General features: G+C 34.7%; 1 protein-coding gene and 1 long non-coding RNA gene across 3 annotated transcripts in view; one reads left to right on the plus strand and one right to left on the minus strand.

Moving 5' to 3' along the window:
- LOC116176933 overlaps window positions 1–24,332 on the plus strand; it is a 213,897-nt gene that overhangs the window by 90,046 nt on the left and 99,519 nt on the right. For both annotated transcript variants that reach the window (XR_004146559.1, XR_004146558.1), the window contains exon 3: window positions 2,900–3,036. This is a non-coding gene — a long non-coding RNA (uncharacterized LOC116176933). The remainder of the gene's footprint in view (window positions 1–2,899; window positions 3,037–24,332) is intronic.
- Window positions 1–24,332, minus strand: part of LOC116176928 (chondroadherin-like protein) — a 95,994-nt gene that overhangs the window by 29,667 nt on the left and 41,995 nt on the right. The window contains exon 4 of the mRNA XM_031495767.1: window positions 20,770–20,992. Coding sequence (XP_031351627.1) covers window positions 20,770–20,992 — 223 coding nt within the window. The remainder of the gene's footprint in view (window positions 1–20,769; window positions 20,993–24,332) is intronic.

A 24,332-nucleotide genomic window follows, 5' to 3' on the forward strand; every position in this document is an offset into this window, starting at 1 on the left:
TCGCAGCATCTTTACCACCGCGGGATTTCCACAGAAACTAGAACAAAGGATAATGTCGACTCTTTTAGTAAATAATTTTTCTCTAAACTGCTACCCTTAGATCCAAATTTAATAACTTCAATAATGTTACCTCTTGTAAGAAGTTTTCAAACCATAATTTTCATCCTGTTCACCTGAGTAATCGCAAATCTAATAAGGAAGAGTTGGATCTACTGAATAAAGTCCTTAACCATCGATCCATTCAATTAAGGATAATTCAAAAACTCACCGCCTTCAGTGATGCCATTATTTGTTCCACGAAACCCAAGAATGACATGTTATTGAAAGTTCAAACCATTAGTCCTTCAGGATTATAATATTCATTACGCCCCTCAGAGACAAACATTTGATATCGTTAGCCAAATTGTTCATTTGCTTTGTACTAAAACTGACAAAGATAATTGTGATTTAGAACGAAACGGACTACGTCTCTAAAGTATTGGATTTCATTGATAGCCCAGGATTTGTTAAGTTAAGTACTAACTCCTTCCAGATTTTCTCTAAAAAGTTCGTTCTATTGTTTTTAACAACCATGAGATCATTATATTACAGGAGCTTCACCAATACTCCGGTCTCAAAAAGCACCTCTTGACCGTTCTGGTGTCTGAATTATCACTCTAACCTGACATCCCCATTCCCTATCAGGCCACTGTTAGGTAGTAGATCAATTTTTGCCGAACACCTCCACAATACTGGCCATGAATTTTATGTGAATTCAGATTTTGAAATTCTTTACACTACCAACAAAGGCCCTTTGCTCAATGTTTTGGAAATTATGTATATAGATCAGTAGACATAAAGTCGTTCCTGGGCTGGTCAACGACATTATTGTACTGTATATTATTAGTAAATTTTCGATATTTCGATAGGTTGGAATTGAATTGAATAAGTATCAATGGCATTACTTATACAGTGAATTTTTTTTAAATGCGAACATAGGAGTTTGTATGCAATGTAATTTCCCTATGTTCGATTTAAAAAAAAACACATCAATCTATTGAGTAGTTCAAATGAGTAGTAGATACAATTGACAGCTGTCACATTTTTAAAAATACCGCCGTTCAATTTAATTACGAAATCGGTTAGGTTATTGCTTAGAATGTCAAGGAGGGCACTTCGAACATTTATTGTAATTGTTTGCGTTATTTATTTTCTTATTTTCTTCATTTATGTATTGAATAAATCAAATTAGTAGAATACCAGGTGCACATGACCTACAAATAATTCAAGGTTGGTTCACAATGAATTGTGATGTCAGCGCGTGCCATGTGAAGTCAAGTTATCGTAAGTTTAAGAAAAATTTATCCTAAAGTTGCTATGGCCTCACATGGCTTAATTAAAAGAATCTTACCGAGTGCTCTTCATCATAAAGACTATGAGTTGCTGTTCATAGTCACACAAATTGCCCGTTTTGGGAATGTGAACCGCGCACATCTCATATATTGATGTGTTTTTTTTTAAATCGAACATAGGGAAATTACATTGCATGCAAACTCCTATGTTCGCATTTAAAAAAAACTCACTGTATTGTCTACCCTGCGTTGTTTCGCCATTCCTTTCATCATTTAACCTAAATTCGTTTAAATACCCTGCTTTTCACCACGTTATAATCGTGGTTCATCGGGGCGTTCCACGCTTTGTTTCTAATGAGGGCCCCTTTCAAATTTACACTTTTGTATCCTTCGGAGTAATTTGTCATTGTTTATACCATGCGATCAAAAATGAGTTGCTGTCGAGTCGCCTTTGAAAGTTTTGTTTACATGGAACTTCCAAAGGCGACTCGACAGCAACTCATTTTTGTTCGCCCGTTATTCACCTATAAATTATTTCCCTTTGGTGTGATGATTTAGGCCTAATTATTTCGTGTTTTTGGCTACTTATAACCTTCCTTTTTTACCAGGCCACGTTCTATAAGAAAAATTTTTTTCTGGGACGATCTGAGACAATTTTTTCTTCGGGGCAAAAAAAGGCAGTATATAAACCTTCCTTTTTTACAAACAATTTGTACTTTTTCGATCAGACTTCTCAATCAAAAGTTATAGACTAGAAACCAATTTCGAAAGAAAATTCGAAGGGCTGTAACTTTTGAACTAGTAGCCCAATCTTGGAACTGTTTGAAATTATGGATTCTACAGGCCACGTTCTATAAGAAAAATTGTTTTCCGGGACGATCTGAGACAAGGCTAGCATGTATTGAGTTGTGATAATTTATACACTTGAAAATGGAACTAGATCTAGTTCCGAAATATGTCGTGTACTTTTTGTAAGCAACTTTCAATTATTATTCTATGGAGAGATCCTGAATTTTATTCAAATCTCTGAGAAGGAATCATAACCATGTCTAGAACCTTTTAATGTAATCTAACATGAAATGGCCATCTCATTCTTTAAATATAAACTAAATTATCTGAACCAATACATATCTAGCCACACATATAATCAATCTTTATGTTATAGCACGTTTGAATTAGCAGGCTAAGTCGCTCTTTAACAATGAGAGCAGGTAAAGTGACCACTTTAATTAACCATGAGGGTAGATAAAGTGAAACAGATGATTATGCATTCTAATGACATTTGTTATTCTTTTTTAAAATGGGATGCGGGGCACAATGTAAAATGACGTTCAGGACATATGACAATTCTGTTTCTATGGAAACGACCGCGACGACAGAACCTAATCTTGCTATTTTTGACGTCTAAATTAAATTCTGTATTGTCAGGAGCTTTACAATGATTATTCAGCTATAAAATAAAGTTTTGTAGTATAGTCCGGATCAGTAACAAGTTTGAAATGTCGATTGCATAACAATCATTTTTTAATACTCTCAGTAATAACAGTAGCTTCTTCTTCTATTTTCAGGGTACGCCTTTTCACTTTCGGCAAGAGTTCTGGTAAAGAAAGCTACGGGACGCCCATTTTGTGACTGCAGAGATAGCAACATCTGAAGCATCTGTTTCGACAACTAGAGGAGATTTCGGGTCCACACACACACACAGGTAAGGAGATGGCAATGTCTTTCTTAAGCTGATGTGACTTCCTCCCACAATAATATCAGCAATACTAATATTTTGGTGTTTATATACGCGGTCTAATATTTGCAGATCGATCTTAACACATTCTTTTTCACAAGACGATCGTCATATATGCAGATCCCTTGGATAACTTGTATTGCTCACTGTCCTCGTAATCTGAAAGTGAATTACGAGCAAAAAATAAATTACAAAATGCAACAAAAATGACGATTTTTAGACAAACGAAACTAAATACAAATTTTACACAACATATCTAAAATACGCATCCATTGTTCGAAAGGCATTTTTTCGATTTAATTGTGTGGAGGTACATTCAAAGAAGTATCAAATAATAAAAACATCAAAGGGTAAATTCATGAATTTTATATCGCTTTGTGTTTTTTTTTATATTTTGATGATTTCGATTTAGAATGTTACCTATAGCTCATGGCGGAAAGAGGGGTGGTAGACATTACAATTTTTAAGTGGCGTGTGCCATCGATCGCGTATGCTTCTCTGTTTACTTCGAACTCCTAATTATTATATTATATTAATTATCTAATAAAGAAGATGGATGGCACGCATTTTTATTACCAAATTACGTTTTCGATTATAAGGAACCAAACCAGCTCGTTGTATACATTTGAATCAATTCCAGTTATCCAATCGTTTTCATTTTTTCTTTGTAGCTTACTTCAAATTAATCAGTCAGGTGTAATTTTCAGTCTATTCCAAACGGAACCGCCATGTTGAAGCGAATCTCATGGCTAACCATCCAAAATCCTCTGAGCAAGGTGGTGTCGGTCAAAGTAAACTCCAAATCGATTTAAAGATGATGAATAATTCAGATGAATAGCAAGTTTATTTTGAGCAAATGGGTCTAAGAAAGTCCAATAAAACGAAATCGATTTAAAACTTAAATCAGATTTCTTGGGAACTACCTTTGTCGGGAGGTCTTTTCCTTCTTTTTCTCCGACACAGCTTATACCAAGCAAAGCAAGTGGCCCTCGTCTGTTATTCACTTGCATCTTTTTGTCAGTTTTTATTTAGTATATACTAAACAAGGTACGATAATATTAATATTAGATTTATTCACAATATATTTCAGAACTTTAATATTTAATACGGCACAGTAATGCTACAGTACGGGTTTATTACTAATTCAGGACGCACTTTCACAAAACAGTAACGTTCGAGCTATACGTCAGGGAAAGCCTTTTTCACATTTGTACGAATAGCTCGCCGTAATTGTCCAATTTGCTAAACATCGCATTTCGCGACAACTACATCGACGAGAAATGACGTCTAAATACGAATTGCACGCTTTTAATAACTTCACAAAATTGGAAAATTTGCGTTTTTGAATGGAAAAAGTTTAATTAACTTTTTTTCGCAAATTACTGCAATAAGCCCTTTCTTTTTATCTCGGGGAAGTTTCAAGAAAACTTCCACTTTAAATTGCTCAAAATTGTGTAAAGGCCTTTTTTAATTACCTAATAATGATAACACAATTTGATTTTCAACTTGAGGCACGAGGAACTTGGTATTATTCCAGGCTCGTGAGCAAAATAAAATAGGTTGACGTACGTAATTAATTATTCGCGTGTCTCTGAAATATTTCAACGGATTACGCTAAAAATTGCAACAATAATGTAAAATGAAGTCACTCAGAATTTAAATTGTAGGTCGTTAGCTAAAAATTGTTGGCGTTTTAATTACCTTATGCAGTAACATTAATTTTACGCCAAAATAACTTGTACCTATGTATATATTTTATATATTTATATACCTAATATGATTCTAGGATTGCATATTTGAAAAAAAGTGAGCGTGTGGCTTTTTTTCTAATTCCAATGTTCGATTTTTGCAACTACATTTTGGATGAAATTTTTAATCACACCTTTAACTGGATGGAAGGCAATAACACTTTCTGGCTGCTCGAATGGTACTACTTCTCTTGTATTACACCAATTATTTCGTCGTACTTGATAATACAATGTTTTTTAAACTCGAAATTGCATGCGTAAACACTTTTCATACAACATTATACTTGTTTCCGCATTATTTTACTAACATGAGAGCAATTACGTTTCTTTTTTTTAAATTGCCCGGTACCAAAATTAGCGTCAAATACATTTAGCTCTCTTTCAAAATAACTCGAGACAGCGTTCATTCTCTTCATTCTATCTAAGCAAAATCCATTTTCTCTAATAAATTCAACATCGTTATTAACCCTCACCGTCGCCAGAACTGATAAAACACCTGCACTGCTTATGTCGCACGTGACATTGTTTGTCGCGGAACCAATTAATTCTTATCCGATAACAATTTTTTATCAGCAATAAAAAAACTAACATTAAAATGGCAAAAAAGACAAGAAATACTGTTAGTATGCAGGTCTCTACAAACGCGTGCGTTAATAGAAACGTTTATGGGAAAGTGAGAGTTTTCTTTTAGTCTACTTAAAAAAGAGTTAAGTTCGTTTTGCATTCAGTAGCGTATAGCTCTGGCACCTGCGCCACGGAGAATCTTGACGATTAAACTGCGCAATGTCAGCTTTCCTATTTATAGAGTTTTTAAATTTCAACCATAGATGTCTCTAGTAAAGATAAACATATCGCATATTGTAAACATCAGATGTGCTCATGCGCAAACTGTGCAACTGTCAAATTTTTTATTTATAGAGATTTTTTTTGAAATTTTAATAACAGATGTCAAGAAAAATCTTGACAATTAGACTGACACATAATTATGTCCGTTCTGTGACCTCTTGGGAACTAGTGATCAATACATGGAACATGCGCTAAAGTTACTCGTCTTAGGGCGAAACCCTTAGAAATGGAAATGGAGTCCTTATAATTTTTTTGTTCTTTTTGTTTTTTTACGGTTCTTAACAGGTTATTGGAAGTTGACAATTGATAAAATATTATTACTCTATGATTGCCATCAGTGGATTATAAATTTTTAATAAGGTGTCGAAATTGAAGGCAGTAGGGTTGGCGGTGGCGATAATTTAACCACTACTGTGATAAAACGAGAGGCGAGGTTTTAGAAAATAAAAATAAAAATCAATACTCCATACATGATTTTTTTACATAAGTTTTTGTGTATTTTTCCTGTTTTTTTATTAATAAATGACGATACGTCACGTTTTGGTATTCGTGACTTTTTACTTCTTTTTCACACCTATTAATTAAAATATCACGCGTTATTATAATGAATTTTTTTAATGCCATATTTTCTAAAAGACTAGAACTGAAAAGAACCGTTATGGATTGAAAAAATGATCAGAACCGAACAGTTTTTTTAGAACCGAAAGCAGAACTGAACCGTTACAAATATTTTCGCTTAAATATAAACAGAACCGGAACCGATATTTCATTTGGGTCCGGGTGCCTGGGCCTAATGCGTGTAATTTTAGATGTAGTGTTTTGTTATAACTTTATTACCATAGAGTACTTAACATCTAATGACAACACTCGGTTACCTACTAAGTTTTCACTAGTTGGTAGCAATTTGACGAAGTGTGGGAATATAGCAATATTGTTAAAGTTAGTATCCTGCATTGTACCTTGGTTCTAATGGTAATTAATTAATCTGGTTGCATTTCAATTCCTTAATTCTTGGACTGATCGAGAAATCTGAAGAAAAAATACAGAAAAACAATCATGGGATACCCTTACGTAAATAAAAGAATGACCACTTCACTTTTCATTGCTAAAGTATGTTGCTCTCGTATTTGATAAAGTACATTTTTTATTCCGCAAACTTTCCTAATAACAAGAGGAAATAGGTATAACCGTAAAGAAATGAAACGACTGGCATTTCCACTTTATAGCACTCTTCTCACACAAACATATATGAAGAACTTTTATTTTTGAGACATAACACCTTTGCTCTTTTATGGGTTTACTAAATTAGATAAAGGGCGAACGGCAATCAAAGTGGGGGCTGCATATGACCTTTCAATTGAATAAAGCACTGAAGCTTTTCTTTACACGCGAGCTCGTCGTCTACGAAATCATAGAAAGATGTAGGACACGAACCACTCGAATATCAAAATGTGTCCTAATATTTATGCTAGTTTCAAAGATCAATAATACATCAATCATTGTTAAAATAACAAATGGAAGAGAGGTGCACAGTAGGAAAATGTAAGATTTATTTTCGCGTTCCGGAAAAAAACATGGAAACGTCTCTTACAATAGGAGTTTCGTAGCATCTGACGTTTTCCCTTAACAGATTCTGCTTGAAAATAACAATAGTACAGCACGTATTGTTGAATTTGACTAATTTTCCTAGTGCAGATACAGGCGCTTGACGTTTTATTGCAATTTAATTAACAAGCTGCACACAAAGAGTAATTAATCTTTGGTGCAAAACCAATTACAACGACCAGTGTAAAGTTACATTTGCAATGTATCACGTCTAATTAATATGAAATGTTGATCGAGATTGGGGAAGTGACATTTTCGCTGAAAACTTACAAAAAGTATGTCCTTTCGGATTTACGCCATATTATTTTATTCCATATTTTGGAACAGTAAATGTAGGTACCTACTAATTTTGGAAAATACATACACCTGCCAAGATCCTTGTGGAAAGCCGGAAAGACAATCAAGCAATTTTAAACTTCCAAATTAACCGACGACTTCTTTCAATAAGCTAACATGAAATATAAAACCTTGTTTTGTAATAATCGAACCATTCCATGAGAAGCCTGTGACAAAAACCGAACGCGTGTGGAAACCTTGGTCGTGGTAGCAAGTAAAATTTCAATAACGCCTCAGCGCTTTTCTGAAAATATTCACAAAACGCCGAGCAAAACGAACTTCTAGCAAAATCTAAGGGAGAGGGATGATTTTATTATAAATTCAGTTTTTACTGTGCTATGTTTTGAGATTTTCTAGTCACAACGAACCTTACAGTCATCTATCAACTTTTTGGAGCGATAGTCTAGAGGGCTTTCCAAATTCAGACAATATCAAACTAAACCCTCAGAAAATCGATTGAAAAAGGCATGGTAGAAGTCAATATTGAATTAGTAATAACAAGCAGTTAGTACTAAATTCGATTCTTTAATATTAAATACAATTATGCTCGATTCTCTATTTTTACGTTTCATTAATTATTTCGCTGCAAGGTTGATAAAAAGCGACTTCATTGGATTTTTCTGAATTCGCTGCGTTAGAATAGCAAGTTTTTGGCATTGGAAATGTTTATGTTTTGTATATGGATATGAAGTTGCCAGTTTCGTTCAAGTAGAAAAAACAGCAGTGTCGCATCAAGTGATGATTGTACCGTACTCGGCCGCAATCGATAGGTTATGGAAAAGTTGCGGATACTGTCGATACGGCACTAATAGTACGCAATTGTTTTGTTAATTCCAATCTATAATTCTCGCACATCTCTTCCATCCTCCTGTGAATTTTTTTCATGATCTACTGCGGCCTCAGGGGTGAGAGGCTTTAAATCAGTGGTAGAACAATCATTTTCGTCTTCGCTACAGAATGTTCCTAATCTAAATCTGGCAGGACAGCTAGATCCACATTTTGTTCACTCAAGCTTTTTTTTGGTGGCAGGGTTAGAGGATTCTTGCATATAGATTAATGAAACAAAATTTACCAAAGCAAAATTGTTGATGTACAGCAAAAATTGTTTATTACTTAAGTAAGAAAAAAGGTTTGTTATTAAATTTTTAACATTTTGGTGTAGTATGCGTTGACAAGATGTCAAAATATTTGATTGACGGTTGGTTTAAATGGCATACCTATAAAGACACATATTGTACTATACATCCTTGTATTCGTAATAAAAAATACTACTCAATCCAAAGTGTACTTTTTTCTCAAAGACGAAACGTCGTAGTAAAATTCTGTGGACACCACTTGGTAGAGCTTAAAACGTTCCTATGAGTAAGTGTTATTTGTTTTTTTTTATATCTATGATATCTAGGAACGTTTTAAAATTTTCTGCACGGTCATTACCTTCCATTTTGAACAGTAACTTTTTTGAATTTCCTAAAAAAATATAGTTGAACAATACAACCTCAAAAAATCAAAGTAGACCAAGGAGCGAAGACTAAAATTGGCGTTGTCTCACTTCATACACCCGGGGACTATATAATCACTTGGAGGTATGAAACATACTATTACGACCTATTCTCATACCTACTAAACATATAAAAAATTCATAAAGATCAATTGGGCCGTTTCGGGGAAGGGTGAACACAAACACCATGGCATATGGAACGCCGTTTTAACATTTAATGTGCAATAATAATATAATCTTAAAAGTTTTGCCCGAATTTCTATTATCTTAATGATAAAATTAAATAATTAATTTTATCTTAATGATAATTTTAAATCATTATTTTTATCTTAATTCTAATTTCAAATCATTTTTTTTATCTTGTTGATAATTTTAATTCCATTCCGCCATTTAAAATTATCTGAGATAAAATTAAATGGCGCCGTGCGCTGCCTTTCTCTCTTTTTCCCTATAAAACAGCGTATTTCCATCTCGCTATGACTTGCAAAGGTTGCCATTTAAAATTATCTAAGATAATCGTAAATGGTGGAAGAATTAAATTGACCTTGTTGATAATTAAATTTTGCTGTTTAAAATTATCAACAACATAAAAAATGATTTAAAATTATCATTATGATAAAAATAATTATTTTATTTTATCAAATATGAATTATTTTTATCAACAAGATAATAAAAATGAATATTTTTTATCTTGTAGATAATTTTATTCTGCCAATTTAAAATTATCTTAATGATAAAATTTAAACAAACTATTTAAATTTATCTTGTAGATAAGTATAAATAGGCAAAATAAAATTATCACGCAACGTATTTGGCGACAGTACCAGAAATGACCCCCCCCCCGCGCGAATTACAATGACAGAATGTAAGTAGAAGTGGGACAAAATGCGCTGTTGTGTATGGTGGCATACGATACTCGTCGTTGTTATTTATATGGTAACGTATAAAGAGCATGCGTTAATTAGTGTTATAAAATTAGTCTTTATATTATTAATACACGTTTGTAATTGAACTCAGTGTGTCAATTATTAAACAGAACGTGCACATCTTGAATTTTGCACCAAAGCCGCGGTCTCGGTGAAGACGATTTCCCCGTGCAATGTCGGGGCCTGGGAATTTCCCCGGTTACGTAACAAAGGAGTGACATGGTTTTGTGGTGCGAGGCCGTACCCTGGGACTTCGCTGATGAATGGATAGTTTAGGTTTCCAAAAGGGCTTTTCTGCACTGCACTGCATTTTATTTGTCCTAAAACCAGATTAATAATTCACCAATGTTGGAAATACCAAAAGGGCACTTTTGCGGATTTAGTTGAATTGATTTCATTCTTTCTTTGAAATTAGACTTTTATTTTCATGAATTAATTAATTCTGGCACACGATTTAAAGAAAGCGGCGGAGAAAAAAGAGATATCCCATTTTTTAACCTACGTTACTAAAGAAAATGACAAATTATGCATTTCAATGTTTACGAAAGAAGCAAAAGGGTGTAGACTTTCGTTTGTATCACTTGTGATTCAATGCCTTGCATTTCTTACTCTCAACATCACGTATTCGTTTGTTGCCTGGCATAAACTGTGTCTTTCACCGGTTAGTAATGTTTTGGTGCGTTGTATGTTTTTTTGGATGATTAACGATTTAAGGAAATTAAGACTTCTTTCAATTCTTTTGATTGTTCTATTGATAGATTTATTTATTTTTATTTTTATTTATTGTCCCTCTGAGCGCCATTATTTCATTCAGCTACGTATATTGGATTGATTTATGTCGAATACATTTGTTTCATCTGTAATTGGTTAGTTTTGTGTTTATTCAAACCCAAAGTGTTCATGGTAAATTGTTCTATTTCGTATCCAGAATTACATCAGGTGTTCATTAAAAATTTGTTAATTAATTCTTTGGAATATTTGAGTCGGTTAACTTATTGTCTCAAATTAATAAAATTTAAGTAAATATAGAAATTTTCGTAATAGACGTGAAAAAATATTATTTATTGTAAAGGCTTTGTTAGTCCCTATGTTTTGTGGGTGGTTTAGTGATCGTTTGTCAATGCACATAGAATTTTTATTAGTGCATGCAAAAATAAATCAAGTGTACTATTTCAATTTCCAAACTACACCGAAAGGGCGTCACAAATATTACATAAATCAACATCAATCAATACGTCAGTGGCTGTAAGCATAAGTTACAATTAAAAAAAATGATTATTGATGACGGTCGTTTAAATGAAATATGAGACAAATTTGTTTCACTTAATCGTAATTATCGTAATATTCATAATACCATTTTTTCGTTACAGTTTATAGCAGGGCATTTAGGTTTTCTTTGATTATCTTGCATGCAATTTATTGTGGATTGCAATCTATTTCCTATGTGAATTGTGAAGCCTCGAGCAATAAAAGCCTTTGGATATTTAAAAGTGCTTGCCATGAACAATTATTGTTAAAAGTAGTCCGAAATACAGAGGCAGAATTTAGCTCACATTTAAAACAAAAACTTGCCAACAGCCTGAAATTTGTGCGAGTGTTGAACTTTCGGATGTGCAGGGTGCAGATTAACGAAACAAAATTCATGACTCTAATAATGTCCCAAAATCATTTGCTGCTGGGGGTAAATTTTCCTCTAGCCCCTCTCCTTCACTCCGAGCCTGTTCACGTTCAAATGTAATCGACGACAATTCTCAAATAATGTTAGTGTATAGAAAAAAATAAATCGCCACATAAGAGCTCTGGCCATTCTAAATCTTGGATATGACCTCACAATAAAATTTAATTGTGGGGCTTGAAAGTGGACTTCCGATGTTCCCGTAGTTTTAGTTACTTTTTCATCTTCCAATACGAACCATGGAAATTTATTGCACTTGCATAAACCTAACGTCCCCCATGAGACTGCGTTTTAAATTTTGAACGAACAAAAGTGGTATCCCACAAGGCCACAAGTAATCATTTTCCCAAGCAATTTACATTTATATCGGCCAATCACGTCACAACGTCCAGCAAGATTCTTTGTACAAAAACTTGCTACAAAAGATAAAATATTTTCTCTCTTCGCCCCAAATGACATTTGTCCGTCAAGGAGAATTAAAATGAGATAGCACCTGTAGTCAAATTCTAAAGTTTTAGATATGAATGAGTCGGAATAGAATGACACGTGTAAATGGAAATACCGTAATTGGAGGTAACTGATAACGCCAAATGTTGAATTCATACATGTACATATGGATTAGTTACCAAAGGTGCTTTTAATACACGTTGTCAATATTTGTAGCTCTGAAAAAGAGCACATTTTTGAATTATTTAATCTGCTTATTTTTTTATCACAGAACTTTCTGACCAGGTGTTTAAGAGTAGAGTACCGACTACTGCAGCCGTTAATTTGGGTAGCTTCTCAGGCTCGAAAGTACAGTTTCGAAATATGTATGTGTCCATGTCGTGACGCAACATACAAATCTTTCAACCTGTTGAATGACGAATTACTATGACGAATCACTATCTCAAACGCTTTTGATTTATCATGGTTAAGGCTGTTTTTGTAACCATCAGTGCCAACACTGTACCTATACAGTGCTCCAATTTAGATATTCTTCAAAAAACCAGACAAAATCTGCGACGAAAGTAGGTTACCCGTACCCAGTAGCGGGTTTAAATTGTTTGCGCCCCTAGGCACACCGAAAAATATGCGCCCCTCCAAAAATAATCTTTTCGTACTTCCGAGACTAAAGTGACAACTTCACTCCATTATGACAAGTACTAAAGTGTCACTTTTTGTCCCGCCGGGATTAAATGTGGACGAAAATTCCGGAAGGATGAAATTACTAACAAGGCAATTTCAGTAGGTTGTTCCACATTTTGTATGCGGCACTACTTCAAAAACGCATCGTACTGCTGCTCATATAGTTTTTTGGATTTCCGTGGTATCAATTTTTTACCTACTTTGGCTGCTTTTTATGAATATCAAATACACCGTTGTCACCCACCACCAAATTATGACACTAGCAATGGCAGCGATTTTTTGAAAGAACGCGTTCTCTAACTCCATACATATTAAGTGTTTCAGTTTCGGAAGTTCGAAAAATATCGTATATACCTTGCGACTGAAGTAGTGGTCTTAATCCCTCAGGTAAATTATGGCCCTCCCTTCGGTCGGGCCATAAACTTTACCTTCGGGATTAAAAGTACTACTTCAGTCCCGCGGTATATAATATACTATTAAATTGCAATAAATTTTAAGAGTCTAATAAAAATCAAATTATAACTTGAAATTTTGAAAACTAATATGAAAAGAAATACAGTATACCTAAGATTAAATTTTCACACACGTCGCAAAACTTTGCATTGTCGATTATCGTTCTTACAGTTTGTTTAAACCTCGGTTTAAACTATCTACCAATTCCAATTTATTTCATAATTTTAATTAAAGATTTTTGTCATTTGTAACTCGTTAGGGGACTTACTTTAAAACTTAAAATGTTAGGTATACTGCCTACCTAAGTGCATCACGAAATGCGTATTATTATCAAACAATTTCCTTTGTTAAATGCGTTAACTGACATAAATTTTTTCCTAATTTCTCAAGCACTATTTACACTCGATAAAACAAGTTACGATTAGAAGGGTGTTCCATTCTCTTTAAAATTTAAGACAAGGTATATCGACCTCCTTTTTGGCACCCGGACGTTAGTAAGGGAGGTATTGCATTGCGGTAAAAAATGACCCTCCCCCACTTTTTTGACGTAAATATACGTTTTAGAGCACCAGGAATCCGAATCAAACAAAATCTGATATCCGTCTTTCTGTAAGTACTCTGATTTCCGGCTAAATCGCTTATTCGCCGTTTTAATGGCCAATAGAGGTTGAAATTAGGAAAATGCAAATACGTCTGAAAAACATGTAATGATGTACTTTGACATTTTTTCCTTTTTTCTGTTAACTCATAGGCTTTCGTATTGCAAGGGTGTCCCTTAATTCGTTTTCTACCGTAATTTCCACTTTCGTACTGAATACTACCAATCAAAATTTTCAAAATCATATCCGGCTATCATAACATAAAAGCAAAACTAATTGAAAAACGGCTCCTTTCCCTTTTTACTTGATCTTTGAATTCAGTACGAGTGCAGTTTCTTGGCTAAGAAGTAGTAACAATTCCAACTTGTTATTTCTTTGTACTTTCTAGCAATGAGATAAACATAAGTTACACCCTTAATGTAGTCAAAGATCTTGACGTTTACCTTGACAATAAGACTTTTGGCTATATTATTGGATGCATTAAAAGATATGGCAAGGATTTTAAAAATGACAACACACTGAAGCTATTGTACATCTCACTGGTCAGCTTGAGTATTGTACCGTCGTCTGGGATCCCATGTACCATCACACATACTGTCGTTTATTAAATTTATGAAGCTTTACTTGCCAAATTCGCTATGTGATAATGGTAGCTACCTTGGGCTAATTAACCTAGCTACACGGCGTAAATTCTTGGCTACATGTTTTATATGGCTCGTTAATAATACGATAGACTGTACCAGATTTGCGGAGTTTAATAAATTTTTTTGTGCCCTCCCATTCCGTCAGAAATGTGCCATTGTTTTATATATGCAATGTCAGCAAAAATTATGTACTTCATTCTTCATTAAAGCCAAAGCGTATCAGGAACGTTTGTAATTCTCATTCTCTCGTATTGGATTTTCGCCATCCATCGTTCATTCCATTCATTTACGAGAATCCTTTTTAGTATTTAAGTACAAGGAGATTTCTTTTCCGTAAATAAACATTATTATTATTATTAATTTCACTATTACAAATACCTGTGATTTTTAATAATCTTAAGTGACCTTTTCACTAGAAAACTTTTATTAAACGAACAGACATTAAATTTTCAAGAAAATGACTACGAAATTTACTTCCCTGCCAATTAGTCCCGGCAAGTGACTGTTTGGACTGGATGTTGTCATTTCACTGAACGAAACCAAGCGTATCCTATGTAAAAAATCCGCTAAATCCGAAAATCATAGTCCCCATAGCCGGAACTTCCGGAACATATTGTTATAAACAAAAATCTAAGAAAAAATGGCAAAATGTCGTTTCTTTGCGCATTTGATTTCAATTATCTCGTTAATTATTGCTCTGAGGGAAAAAATGAATAGAAATTTGTTTAGAATCGAAAAGGTTGTTTTAGGCTTCACTAACTGTAAAAAAACTTGAGTCGCCCAGTGTGAAAGACAAAGCATCTTTTTTTTAATGTGTTTATTTAATTAACCAATGACTATGATAGATACCTCTACGGTGATCGGGTTTGTCATACTGTTTTGTCATCAAAAGAAGTGACCAAATACGGATTTTTTAAAAGATCGGATGAATTTTACTTAGTAAAAACCAGGGTAAAAACAGATTGTTAATTTTCGGGATTCTTTTTTTTATACTTTTCCCTAAAACACAATCGCATTTGAAAATGTTCTCCTTAGAGCAATAGTTAACCAGATAATTTAAGTCAAATGCGAAAAAAAACATTTTCCCATTTTTTCTTCGTTTTTTGTTTATAACAATATGTTCCAGGAGTTTCAAGGGGGACTATGATTCAGCGGACTTTTTACATACTCGTAGAATACACTTGATCTCGTTGAGTGAAGTGACAACATCCAATTTAGACTACTTTTGAAGCTAATTGGATTGGACTAAATAGGCCCTTATTTAATCACATATACTAATTATGAAAATATTTACAATATTTCATTTACACAAAAATTGGAACCATTTATATGTCAGTGGAATTAAAATCGAAATCGGATTTAAATCCTACCAAAGTTTTTACTATTTTAATAGTTTCATGTGTTTCTCAATACAACTAGGTATCATAGGTGCCCCCTCCACCCCGGCGGATAGTGCTCAAGTGGTGGGTGGTAAAAATGTACCTACAACAACAGTATTTTTGGGGCTTTATCGTTATATACAATAGTTATTTACATAGAAGTCAGGAAAAGGACACATTACTAGCGAGGACATATTGAAGTACAAAGCCCCCTTTGGGGCCGAGTACGTTAATTTACGAGTCTAGTAGTGTGATTTTACTGACGAGTTTTGTATTAAATTTTACATAAAATCGCATTTCAATATAAAATTTCAATTTCCATATAGAACTTTTGATTAATGTCAATCTGTCAGTGATGACAGGAGTCATTAGGTACAGACATTACCAATGAGACAGGTGCGGCAGGAAAAGTGATAGGAGTGGCCGGTAAAGTGACAGATGCGGCCGGTAAAGTGACAGGCGGCAGGAAAGGTAGACTGGTCTGCCTCTGTCATGGAAATTAAACTTTCCTGACACAAAGTAGTCATGAAAATAAAGGTTTCAGGACGATTTTGTGTAAATAAACTAGTCACACGATCTTGAAATTTACATTTGCCGACGGATTCCTGATGGACAGCTTTACGATACAATGGAACAAACTGCTTATAAGATGACTGTATCGAAGGTGGTAAAACGGCTACTGTTTTCAAATCTTCTTGAATTTGTGGACTTTGATGGGTTAAATTTTGAATATAGCGAACCGTTGTGGGCTTATTATCGTGTTGAAACTTTTTTTTTATTTCGTGCCATTTTTTTTAAGAGAAAGGGAAAATTTTAGTTTTTTTTCGTACACCAAATTTAATTAACGTAAAATTGTTCCCTCAAATATAATGCGCCTACATTTCTCGTACGGAAATGATTCACATCTCCTAAAAATTCCCCTCAGGATGATTCACTCCGGGAGATTTCTCGCGTGTAACTCGCCCAAAGGTCCGTGAAGTTGGAGGCACGACATGAAAATATTCCACTATATTGGCATGGTATAATTTTGTGCTCATTGTATGCCAAATTTTTGCCATATAATACAAATTTTGTGCTGAAGCCGTAACGAAGGTATTCCAAATCCTTGATCCGCACCTCCAATTCGTCAAAATCAAAGTGCCGTAATGTCATAATTTTGTGCTCATTTCGTGCCAATTTTTACCGTATAATACATATTTTGTGGAGTGATTTGGTTGTTGATCCGGGGTAGGTATTTAGGAGGTTGGGCCAGGTGTATTTCGGTAATTGGCCTCGAAAGTACACGTCATCTTGGATAATGGCACCGACATCTTGGATGCTGGATCCATCTTGGATGCTAAACTCATCTTGTATGTTAAACCCAACATCTTAAATGCTGGACCCACTATCTTGGTTAAGGTTGTACGTTAAGATGATGCATTCAATGGAAGCAGGTCAGATTAACAGAAACAGATCGATTAACATGACTATGACAGACTTGTTTAAACAGACCTTTTTCTGATGGTTAGCCCTGCCAACTACCGAAATATAGCACCCCAGGTCAACTGCCGAAATATATTCCCACGTTCCCCAGAACTTTCCCTGAGCAAAGTACCGTTATACCTACTCATATAATTTTAAAACTGTTATCGATGCCCACTAAATTTGAAATTTACCAAATATTAGACCATAATGTAAATATTGTCATCCTATTTACCTCCCTTGAAGGAACGACAATTTTGTTTAACACCTCTCAAAACCCCCTTTATTTTAAAAAATTCAAATTGGTTGCTATACTGGTTTTAAGGAGAATTTTTCTAAAGAAATTCTTTTAATGTTATGGTTTTATCCGTCCGTGAGTCCATCCGTTCCTCGAGAACGGAAAGAAAGCGCTGTCAAACCTTCACGCTTTATGTCGTACGAAATTTTTATATTTACATTTATTTTTACATTAGAACTAATGTATGACTTGTATCTATGTATTACAATTATATTGAAACAGGAGAAATAAATCTTGAATCTTGTACCTCCAACTTCACGGACCTCTTTCTCAAAGGAAAATTCATGGTCAGGAAAATTGGATCCCAAAGGATTGATCTCGTCTTTGACATAACTGCTATGCGTAGCCCGTTTCAAATAGTGCAGTCTCATAATGAAAAGAACAACCAAAAGCAAATACTAAAATTCCATTTTCATGCCAGAGTGACCCTTCAGAATACTCGTCCCGGACAAACTCTGTCCAAACACCAAACGCCCTTTTGGTATAATAGCTCAAAATGGCAGATTGCACCGTCAAATTTAGTCCATGCAACATTTAGCAATTTTTGTAATTCGTTTTTAAATCTATAGGACCAAGATATAGGAAACAGAAAATACACTTTCAGCAACTTGTATATTTGATCAGGACATTTTTATTATACCATGATCAGGACATAATCAGGACTATTCAGTAAATAGGTACTCCCCGCGTTGGAAAACTCAACCTGGGAAATACGACCTCGAAGGTTGCCCCAGAATATTCATTAATTGAAGAATCGTTTGCGTATATTTATCCCCAGTAAAATCCGGTCATGGAAAATTCACCCCTCACGAAAATTTAGCAATAGTGAAAATTTTCCGAGAGTAAACTTTCCGGGTGCGAATCGTCAAGGGGCGAATCTTCCAGAGAAGAATCATTCTAGGAGCGAGTTTTCCGTGATGAATTTCTCCCATTCGTTTTTAGCGCCAATTCTTCCTCACCGGGGTCGGCGATGCCCATATTACGCCACTTCGTTCGTTTTGATTGCGTAAAGGAAAAAGAAATTAGGGCTGTCAACTCGAGGATTCGCAACCCAATGTCATGCTTTCGTACAGGCATATTGAACAACCTCTCGGTTAATGATTCAATTTTGGACATGTTTTCCCAAAAAAACTAAAAACATCTGATGATACATTTAGTGCATTATTATATTAGCAGTATAAGTCCATCAAGATAAATTGATGAAATAATAGTAATTATACACCAAGGCAGAGACGTTGATTTTCTTAGCCGAGCGGTATTATTTCCCGAGACGCTTCGCGTCGAGGGAAATAAGAAGCGAGGCGATGAAAAGTCTTCCCTACCGTGGTTTATATATCGGGCGATCAAAAATGAGTGACTGTCGAGTCGCCTTTGGAAGTACAAGTTAAGTACGATTTCCCTTGTAAACAAAATTTCCAAAGGTGACTCGACGGTCACTCATTTTTGATCGCTTTGTATTATTTTATTCACTACTAGCAGATGAACTGTTTTAACACATATTTAAATATCGTTAGAAAACACGATTTTAACGATTTTAAGTATACTTATGATAGGTTGGTACTTTTACAAGAGGGCTGTGACTTTGACATTACATTATTTGTAAGTCGCATTTTGCGTGTTTCGCTAATTTCTGTTAAATAAATATGGATAGTGCACTCCTCCAGACATACGAGAGGCAGTAAAAAGCGTGGCCGCTAACGACCTCTTGTCTGAAAAATCAAAACATTAGTACAATAAAATTTATTTAAATTTTAAAGAGTGGTGTCAAACAAAACGTGTTTCACAAGTTAATGAAAATGTTATGTTGGTGTATTTCGAAGAATATCGCGTACAATAATTGTGTGATTAATTATAATTTTCAAAAGTAAGTTCTTTAAGTTCTGTTCAGTTCAATAAAATCCTCGTTTACTTCGTTAACAATGTAGAACGGTAGATTTATTTATTTATTACCCCTAATTATGGCAACCCAAATGTCAAATTCATTATCTCCTACTAGGAGAGAAATAATCCACGAGGTAGAGAAAAATAAAATCTAGCATCGAATACTAGCCTACTAATTATACGTTGTAATGCTAGTAGTGAATAAAGGATCTAATGACACTGTGACTTCCATTTGAATTGATGAGTAAAGTTTACTTTGCAATTAAAGTGAGAGTTTTCCTCGGATTATCTAAGTTTTCAGAGTGCTTCTGATAAAAAATTAATGGAAATGAACATAGATTGAGAAAGTATGTTCTCATTTAAGAAGTGTGATTTTTATTTAAACGTCATTGCCAAGATCAAAAACATTTTGCGACTCAAGACAGCTTTCCGGGAAAATTTCTCAATTTACTTGAACTATAATTTAGAACAGAATCTTCATAAAGTACTTTCTTCTTCTTTGTTTTGCCTTGCTATCCGGGTGCAGCAGAAACTCCCCTTTCCTATACAACTGAACGAGTACAGAATCGTGATCAAATTACCTACGAAAAGAATTAGCACCTTGACAAAAAACTTCTTACACGTTTAGTAGTTTCCGAAACGGTTAATGTAATAAAAGCTTTGCGATTGTTGGGATTTTTCTCTGGGAAATCATAATACGTGGCGGAGCAAACGAGCGAAGTTTCTCACTTTTGTCGGCAAACGGTTGTACAAATACGTTGCCCGATTGGAAAAACAACCAACGCAATGTTTTCATTTTCCCCATTATTTCGGTAACATAATATGTTCACACAAAGCGAGCATTGGGAACCGTTGTATAACATGGCTCGCTATCTCTACAAAACTAAAATAAAACAAATTTCTTTCGGCACAAAAGAAACTCTTTGTTTTTGCGTTGCAAAACGAGCGATGCACGCCCCTAATGGGGGCTTTTCTAAGCGCAAAAAACGAGGCACGCTGGTTTATTTATGGGCCTTACATAAATGCGCTCGATCACTACAACGTGATGTATGTTAAACATTTTCCTGACCAATCTCGATTGTTTGCGGCAAAAAAACGGGAGTCGGTACGTGTTAAATCCGGAGAGATCGCAAACGGGGTGAAACACAGCGAGCACGCAAAGATTAAAAATTGCTAATCGTCCCTCCGATCGTGCGCCATTTTTTATTTGCTAAAGTACTTACTTTTCTAATCCAACGAAAGCGTCGGGCTCGACCGTGGTGATCTTGTTCTCGTAAAGCGTCAAAATTTCTAACGTATCTAAACCTTGGAACGCTCGATTGGGTATGCTGTTAATATTGTTGTGGTTCATATTTAAGATGAGGAGGTGATGCAAATTTTTATAGGCGGCCGATGGAACGGATGTTAAGCTATTTTGAGATACGTCCAGTTGCGTCAACATTTTACCTGTAACAGAAAAAAAAGGGGATGATGCTTTTTCTTACATTTTTAGATACGCATTTCCGGATGAAGAGGCACTTTTGCGCTTACGTGCGTAAGTGGTTAAATGTCGGAAAATGTGAATTTGTCATAAAAAAGAGTTTAAAAAAAGCTACACGTATACAAGGGATGTAATAAAAGACCCTTTTATGTTTAGTGTTTGATACATTTGACATTTATGTCCCACAAAGTTTTAATTTCCCTTCTGAAAAGGTTACGTTTGAGAACTTCTCCATAGGTACGTGTGTGGTTGCCCAATTGTTTTAGGGGGTGGAATCCCAATGCACATTTTTTTTAAATGTATTCCCAGAAGTACTGTCATAAATTTATCATTCACAAACTCGTACACCGTGCAGCTTAAAATGTTAATGCACTTCATCAACAAACCTTATGGGAGTACATTTTGTTCGTGCTTGGGTTTAAAAATTCATCAACTGTTGAATTATCGTTTTCGTAAGCGTAACGAATGCTTGCGTATCGTGAACGGTCGCAATTTATGTATCAATTAGCGGCCATCGTCGAGCATAAAAGGTATACGATTTCCCTGGAGGTGTGTAAAGCGTTCCAAAATTATGAGTAACATTGTCCAAAGTCAACCTTCTTACATGGGGCGCTCGTACCTATAATTTTATCTCCGCCACCACACCTTGTTTGATACTCTTCAGAAATCTCGAATTTATGTGACTTAAATTCTCAGTTGCATTCTGTCTTGAGTACTTGTATAAGCACTTATTCAGTTATTCCAACTTATTTTGTGTTTTCGACAAAGCTCGTATGAGGGCGCACGTTTATTAAGCTGAAAAATGGCGAACCCCATCTCAGAAACGGCAGTTTTATTGTCCATGACCTCCTTAATCACACAGTCTTTGTTGAAGTGAACTCTTAGGTCTGTACAGGAATGCTTATTAAACAACAAATGTTTATAATAAGAAAGCGAAATATTTATTGTTGCGTAAATTTACATTTTTTAGACAATGGTCAATTTTTGCCGCATTGTAATTTGTTTATTTTCTTGTAAAATTACGTTAAGGAAAGATTAGGGATATTTGTTAGAATAACAGTTGTGTTTATCCCTAAAAGTTAGTTAATTTGTAACCAGATGGTCGCAGATGTGCCGCTGTAGATAGGAATTGTGCGTATTTTAACAAAACAGTAAGGAAGTGGAAAAGGTCATCAAAAATAGAGGGAAAAGTTGTTAAATGGAAGATGAAGTCTTTTAACGTGGTGGTCGTTTCGCTTTTCGCAATTTCAAGATGGCCGTCGTTATCTGGTTCACAGACAGACAGACGAACACTTAATAAAAGTTTGTGTCACAGACTCCACCAGTAGTGAAAAATATTCAATTTTTTGTTACAGCCTCTCCAAGTAACCAGAGGAAAGTTATACTTATTCACAAACAACATTTACTACGCCTTTTCCCTTATACGATTGTGCGATTTAGTTAGATTTGTTTGCACATTTTACTTACACCATCTTCGATACGGTACCCCATTTGAAAGGTTAGAGAAAATCTTGATTGTCTGTTTGGGATTTCACGTTTCGCCCCGTAGCGATCATCGAATGAATAAAAAATACCCTAAAGCTCGATCTTTATTACTTTCTGAGATAAAGCCGGCACTTACAAATCCTTCATGTGTTTTCTTTGTGCGCCCACCTAAATTTTCTGATTTGTAGGCTTTAAAGCGCTTAAAATTGAGTTATTTCACTGGAAAATGATCTAAAAACCTACAGATGCACAGTTTCGTACGGAACCGGGATCAGTTACCAAAAACGTTAAGTGTTTAACATTTTCATTTAATTGTAGGTAAGAACAACAAAGCCGAAAAGTGCAATCACTAAATCAGTTTAGTTGGGTCTCTAAGGTTAAAAGTTTTATCATTTGTCAACAGGGTTCCCGCACCGGGGAAAGGAAAATACCTTTAAAAGGATCTGTAGGTGAAACGCATATAAGGGAACATTTTTTATCAGTGTCAAAAGGTATAGTGTCACGAGGGTGGGATAAAAGCCAAAAGGTTATGTGAGAGATTGTGATCCTACTTTCAAGCTCGTGAGTTTAAGCAATCAGGAAAAAAACCAGTTCCGTTTTCAAACTAATATCTATAAATAAGTAAAGAATGGACCGAACGGGGAAGTTTCCTACTAAATTATTAGGGTTTTAGGTTAACTACGTTAGGGTTAACGACCACACTCCGAACAGCGTTGAAAGTAATGTTCCGAGTGGATTGTCTGGACGCGTTCATTACATTGACATATTCCTGTTGCTTTAACGTTGCTGAAATTAATAAGACTTTCTTTTAGACATTTTGTATCCAGGCGTGAAGGTGGTGAACCTAATGCGCCATGATGAAAATTAATATCGCAGTTCCCGGGGTACCTGTTGATGTTCTTACCTCTATTTTTCACTTGTCTGAAAGATTGATTTCACCAAAATGACGATTTACACGGTGAAGAAAAATAATTGCTCTTTGTCAGGGTTTTCTGTATCAAATCGAAAATGTGCTTTAGAAAAATTTGGTTTACATAATAACTTCAAGTTAATTTACAATTAAATTTCAGTTCGGAAAATTCAGAAAAATGCGAAAAATATACAATATTCTGAAAAAGTCTAAGTCAATATTCACCACAGACAGAGCCGAGGAAATAGCCCACTTTTAAGATATAAGAGATATAGATATAAACAGGAATGACCGTCGCATAACAACTATATAAAACCGAAGATATTCGCATTACCTTGATGTCCAAGAATTTAATTTCGAGAGTCACATATTCTCCAAAAATATGTCAAAGAAACATTGTGTGAAATTTCATACATATTTAGCGACTAAAAGTTGTAATAGTCCATTGTTATCTTATTTCGTGTAATTTTAGTTATACTTTTTGAACCCCTAGAGATATTTATTAAAGTAGTAAATTGAAGCTTTTGATATTTCGTTGTGAAGTTAGAAATTTAGATAGAGGTGGAATATCAAAATTTAGAGGGTTTTTTTTTAGTGATTTTGTTGAAATCTGAAAGAATAAATTGGCCGTGAAACGGATGCGTATTTGTTTCTACGTATTTAATTTTCTATGGGGCTTTGTTTTTTATTTGCTTTAGGAAGTGGAGTTTATGTCGTATTTCATCTTTCTTAACCAGTACTCATAAGTTACAATGCCAAGTTGGAGCGGTACCCTGGGATTTGTAAAATCAGCAAATTTGCGAAATGAGTAACCGTTTTTTATTGGCAGGGTGGGACTTAATTACCGAATTGACGATTAAAATATATGTCCCACTTTGGTTAACAAGAATTTATATTGTAGGTGTGGTTTC

The sequence above is a fragment of the Photinus pyralis genome, unplaced genomic scaffold (assembly GCF_008802855.1).
Source record: "Photinus pyralis isolate 1611_PpyrPB1 unplaced genomic scaffold, Ppyr1.3 Ppyr1.4_LG7, whole genome shotgun sequence".
NCBI classification, from domain to species: Eukaryota; Metazoa; Arthropoda; class Insecta; order Coleoptera; family Lampyridae; genus Photinus; species Photinus pyralis.